Source organism: Rattus rattus, chromosome 6, assembly GCF_011064425.1.
Source record: "Rattus rattus isolate New Zealand chromosome 6, Rrattus_CSIRO_v1, whole genome shotgun sequence".
Classification (NCBI taxonomy): domain Eukaryota; kingdom Metazoa; phylum Chordata; class Mammalia; order Rodentia; family Muridae; genus Rattus; species Rattus rattus.
The window spans coordinates 133,330,562-133,336,575 of NC_046159.1; the positions used below are offsets into that span (position 1 = coordinate 133,330,562).

The window sequence follows — 6,014 nt, forward strand, 5'->3', positions numbered from 1 at the left end:
ATTGGTAACTGCTGTTTCCAGCAGCATGCCTTCTTAATCATGTGTCATTGGGGAACACAAGGGATTATTGGCATTCGAGTGGCATGGGTGTGTGGGCTCTTTATTAATCCTTTGTATCTCCTGGGTAGGTTCTCCGCATTCAGAACATTCTATCCGAGAAGCCATCGGTGACGACAGTGTACATCAACAACGGGTCTGTCCTCCAGGGTAGTTCTGTGGCAACCATATATGACAGGAAACTTCTTGTAGGCACTTTATACCAGAGAGCCTTGTACTGTGAACTCTAATTTGTTGGCATGTAAGTGCAATAAGTTTTAACAAAATGACCTTTCGATTAATGACTAATTCTGAGGGTATTTAACCATCAGTACTGACCTAGTAAGACACCACATACGTAGTTCCTTTTATTTCAATAATTCTGATTCCCCACAATTCTGATGCACTTTTAGCGTTAGAAGAAAACGAACTTTATTATTGGTTTTGTTTGTTTGTTTGTGTTATGCCGATCCAGCGAGAAAGAAGAAAGCTGCTTTTCTATGAAGTGAGTGTATTTTGCACAGAGGGGTTTCACCTCCGTGCCACCACCCTGTAGGAGTCCACTGAAACAGGGAGTGTTATAAAAATGTCAGTGGCCTCGGTCCCCATGCTGTGACTACTGAATGTGTTCAAGACTACTGACAGATAGCATTTCCATGTTTTGTACCTCCAGCTTTGTTTACTGTTTTACGAATTAGAATTGTATTAAAGGCTAACCAAAATCCAGGGGGTTGTTTGTGTTTGATTCCCAAGGGAGATCCTCAGGAGGAGGCCGGGGGGAGGGGATTCTGTTGGACAAGAATAAATGACCATGTTAATTTCTCATAAAAGCTGTATGTAAAGGGACTCTTTATTGGAAAAATAAAATAAAACAACCGACTTCTATAGCTCGACTTATTTAATTATTTATTCTTTCATTCGAAACAGAATCTCAGGATGTACCTCTAACTGGCCTGGAACTTAATATGTAGACGAAGGTGGCCTCAAACTCACAGACAAACCTACCTATGTCACAGCAAACCTTCAAATGTTCAAAATTCTTAAGGAGTCTTCCGCAGGTTCTGTTCCTAAATACAGTCCCATTTTTGACACAAAGAGGAGATAAAGGCTTGGAGCTGGTATCTTACTTCTTACCTGCCCAGCAAACAGAATTATGACCAGAAGCCAGAAGAGCCATAGTTAGATGTCTAGACCTGTCTGGTTTGCAGCAACTACACAAAGACAGGGTCAAGATGCCAGAATCAATAGAGGAACATTTCTTTCCACTGAATCTCCAAAAAGCCTTCTTGCATCCTGAAGAGAGACATTAACGTATTTCTTTCCATTGTCACTTTGTATTTTTTTTTAAATTAAAGTTTTATTATAAAGGACTTCCCCGTGAATCACCATTGTCTTCTCAAAGCCTTTTGTTTCACTTTCCCCCCATCTTCCTCCTCCAAGATGCTGGGCTGTTAGTTACCAAATGTCCAGCAATTGAGAAATGTTTCCCTCATTATTTCACTTAATCTTAATTGCAGCCTGCAGGGAGTACATGTCGATATTGTACCATTGTTAACATTTCACAGCCGGTCAAGGTCACACACCTCCTGAGGGTGAATATCAATCTGTTTCTAATGCCAGACCCCGTGCCATTAGCAATTACATGAAGCTACTGCCATCGAGCCAATGCGTCATAGTTACCTTTTCCCTATGGTAAATAGTGTGTTCTTGGTGTGCTTTGTGTGTGTGTGTGTGTGTGTGTGTGTGTGTGTGTGTGTGTGTTTGAAAGACACTGATTTGAGTTCTGTGTTTTGCTGTATAATTTAATGGCTTTCAAATGGAAATTGCAGAAGTATTCTTAAACTTTGACTCTGATTCATTTAGCCTGTATTTGTATTTATATATTTCTGTTATTTATTATTTTTTTGATTTTTCAGTTTATTCAGATAGGAATGAATTGAGAGTATATTTCAGGCCAAGGGAATTAATACTCCTTGCCACTTCCATTATCTAAGGAGAAAATGTTAGGTCACAGATGACTAAGCCAGGATTAAACAATGTTTACCTAAGGATACAATCCAGGAAGGGGATGCTTTTGATTTTGGGGGATGTAAACAATGGCTATCTATCTAAAAAGACACATTCATAAGAAATACCAGCGTACAATAGGCATCAGGTGAATGCTTCTCATTCTTACGTTTACTCAACATTTCATTTGTGGAAAAGTGGGTCTGCATTAATAAACATTTGCCTTGCTTATCCTAGCCAAGGAAAGGTTTTTAGTAAATCCTGATTTGGGGTATTATGGGTATGAGAGATTGTTTTTACCAACTTTAAATATAGTGTGTGTTTATTTACGATGACCTTTTTATGATCGTATGCTGACAGAATGGATTGGGCGATTAAGTCATCATTGCCCAAAACAGAAACCGAAGGTGGGATTTGGCACTCCTAAGGGTTGTACTTCTTCCCTCTGTAAACTCTACAAAAAGTATCAGTGACTTCCAAGATGAACCAACAGTCTTATCTCGTCCTGCCCTTCTCTTCTCTCTCTCTCTCTCTCTCTCTCTCTCTCTCTCTCTCTCTCTCTCTCTCTCTCTGTGTGTGTGTGTGTGTCTCTGTATGTGTCTGTGTATGTGTGTGTCTATGTGTCTCTCTGTGTGTGCCTGTCTGTCTCTCTGTGTGTGTGCGTGTCTGTGTATGTGTGTGTCTGTCTCTCTGTGTGTCTGTCTGTCTCTCTGTGTGTGTGCATGTCTGTGTGTGTGTCTGTCTCTCTGTGTGTGTCTGTCTCTGTGTGTGTCTGTCTGTCTGTCTCTGTGTGTCTGTCTGTGTGTTTATATACATGTGTCTGCACAGGTCAGGGGAGGACATTCAAGTGTCTTCCTCTATTGCTTTACATTGCTTGCCTTAACCTGAGCTTTCTTAGCATTGGGGTTACTGGGGTTACAGCACCTGCAACCATGCCCAGCTTTTAAGTGGGACTGGAGATTCCAACTCAGAGCCTCTGGTAACCACTCCGACCCACTCAGCCACCTCTCCAGCCTTTATTTGTCTTCCTCTTTCCTTTGATAAAACCTCAGCTGTTTTATGATTCATGAGTGCTTAATAGAGGGAACAAGGAAAGTGAAATCATCTATGTGGTATTATTTTCATTTTTCTGTTGGTTTGTTTTGGCATGGGCTAATCGTTCCTGATAACTACTCTGAGGATGATCCTTTCCCTGGATGTTGATGTGCTCAGTCAGTCCTATCTTAAAGCAAGCACCCACTGAGCACCATGCAGAAAGCAGGGGCGACTGCGTTACAGCCCCCACCCCACCCCACCCCACCTGCTTTCCTATGGTTCCTTGCACTTTTCATTCCTGATACAATTTTTAGGTAAGAATCTGTGTGTGTGTGTGAGAAGAAGAGGGCCCTGTGTGTGTGTGTGTGTGTGTGTGTGTGTGTGTGTGTGTGTGTGTGTTCACATTAATAGTCTTGCTACAGTCTTGCTTTTGCTCTGGTTCAAGTTTTCTTCCAATGTGTTTAAGTTTCATTCTTTTATTATGAGTGATTTTAAACACCCTTAGGTGGGGGCAGGATGCATTCTTCACTCTCAGCACTCTGGAAGCAGAGGCAGGGGGCTTTTAGTAGACCCTTTTCTTGTGAATAGGAATTATTTTCTGTTTTAAAATGTGCTTTCGTGCTTTTGGTGCAGGTATACATGTGTGCCACGTGTGTACCACATGTGTACCACGCGTGTAACACATGTAAACAGTATCCATGGAAACAGAAAAACAAACCAACAAACCTCCAAAAAACAACAACAGCAACAACAAAGTAAACAACAAAGAAAACAAAACATAAACCCATCAGATCCCCTGGGCCTGCCTGGAGTTACAGTGGATTGTAAGCTGCCATTTGCTGCTGGGAATCAAACCTGTATTGTGTGCTGTAGCAGTCAGTGTTCTTGACTGCTGAACCGTCCCTGTGGCCTTGGGATTCTGTACATGTCAAAAATAGAAACTTTTTCCATTGCCAACTTTTAATAATAAAATTGTCAGGTTTTTTAGTTTGCAGTAGTAGAGAGAACTCAGGGACTCCTGCATGTTGGAAAGCACTGTTTGTGACCCATGCTCCCAGCTCCGTAATTCTTAGTGGAGTTTGGCAGCTCAAGAAATTGTGCCACTCGTTAGAACAGAAAGCAAACAAAGACTTAGACATTCAAAGTATTGAGAGAATGGAATCTTAGGGAAATGTTATTGCTCCCCCTCAGATCCCCTAGCTTCACTTAAAAACAAAACCCCGCATCTCACTAGAGTATCAAACCCCAGCCTGGCTTTGAACATTCAGTCTTCCTGTCCTAACCCGATGCATACTCAGCTGATTTCTCCAGGGTGAAGCTACAAATCGCTAACATTGAAAACCATCCAGCTGTACACTGATCTCCCAGGAAGACTTTTGGAGGAGACGCCTCTGATGAATGGGTCATGACAAGTCCCAGACTTTTCTGGGAGGTGAATCACAAGTTGTCAGAACTTTCTGCACCCTCTAGCCTCAGATCCTGCTAAAGGCTGCATGGTCACGTGTTCCGCAAGGATGGATAAATTCACTGACTATTGATGCTTCTACTTCCAGGTACCTTTCACTCGCTTCTTTGTCCCATCAACATCCTCATGGCCTAGCCTCAGAGAGGTGGGTTCAAGACCTGGGCTGAGCTTTTCTGTGTTTCACTTACTTGAGAATAAACTCGTGAAAGACTTAGTGACTGGCACATTGTACGGCGAGCAAAATGAGATCTGCCTGATACCAAGATATTTCTTGAGAAAGAACTAATGCTATCATATTTTTCCGAGACCTGGGTCCTATTGGGAGAGCAGTGTGTTTTACCTATGCTGAGCCATTCTGTCCATCGTCCAATATTTTACTTAGGCTTATCCTATAGGTCAGGGGCTACCTTCTTCTCAATAGCCTTAGTCCTTTCAAATCTCCCTATTTCAAACAAAAGAGGCTCTTTGTTACTGAATTCTACTGCTGCTATCTTCTATTAGTAACTAAATACAGATGGTCTTTGAAGATGCAGTGTTCCCTAAACTCAAGTGCCCTCAATGGAAAAAAAAATGTGCTCTTCACTGGTAGGACCTGAAGTCCACAGAAGAGTAAGACTCTCCCATCAAAACTACTAAGTCATTATTATTATTATTATTATTATTATTATTATTATTATTATTGTTGTTGTTGTTGTTGTTGTTGTTATTGTTGTTACTATTACTACTACTACTACTACTACTACTACTACTACTACTACTACTACTACTACTACTACATTCTGCTCATCCTCCAGATTGCCAGACAGATGGACTTGGACTCTCCTCATGTCTAGCACCCTGAAGGAACCAGGAAGGTACAGAGCCAAAGTTCAGGTCTAGTTCCTTGAGAAGCATGAGTCATAGGGCTTGGTTTTCAGTATTTTCTCTCGTTTAGGGCGTTTCAGGAACAATTTCTCCTCCTACATCCAGCTTGCCAGAACCCGAAGCTGTAGTGTAAACTCTGGATTCTCAGGCAGTTCTCCTACCTCAGTTTACTGGAGGAGCTGAGGTTACTTAAGCTCTGTGACTTTAAGAAACAAACTCCCCACCTTGTGTTGACTCCAGCTTGGCTGATCTTAGACTGGTTTAAGGTCTGGAACTAGAGCCTCCTGAGGTCCAAATCCTAGGCAGAAATGTGTTCTTGAACTATTCCAGGCAGCCTTGGAATCTGCACCTTTAAGTGGCCTTGAACTATCGGCAATAAAGGTGGACTTGAATCAGAAAAGCAAAAATTCCCTTGAAACTCAAACAAACAAGTAGCTTTGTGCCCTTCTCATGGAAGTGGCCTTGAATGTTAAAGCAGGAGAGAGCAAAACCCTCAGGACTGCTAGGAGGGGACAGCGCACCTGCCAGGAGGTGCAGGCAGGCGGGGCGCAAAGGACTGATCAGTGGGCGGGACCAGGGCGTCCGCGCCCAGGGAGGGGCATGAGAC

General features: G+C 42.4%; 1 protein-coding gene across 1 annotated transcript in view; it reads left to right on the forward strand.

Moving 5' to 3' along the window:
• Pon2 (paraoxonase 2) overlaps positions 1–923 on the forward strand; it is a 39,050-nt gene extending 38,127 nt beyond the window's left edge. Inside the window, exon 9 of the mRNA XM_032906967.1 lies at positions 129–923. Coding sequence (XP_032762858.1) covers positions 129–287 — 159 coding nt within the window. The 3' untranslated portion in view covers positions 288–923. The remainder of the gene's footprint in view (positions 1–128) is intronic.
• Positions 924–6,014: the final 5,091 nt, after the last annotated feature.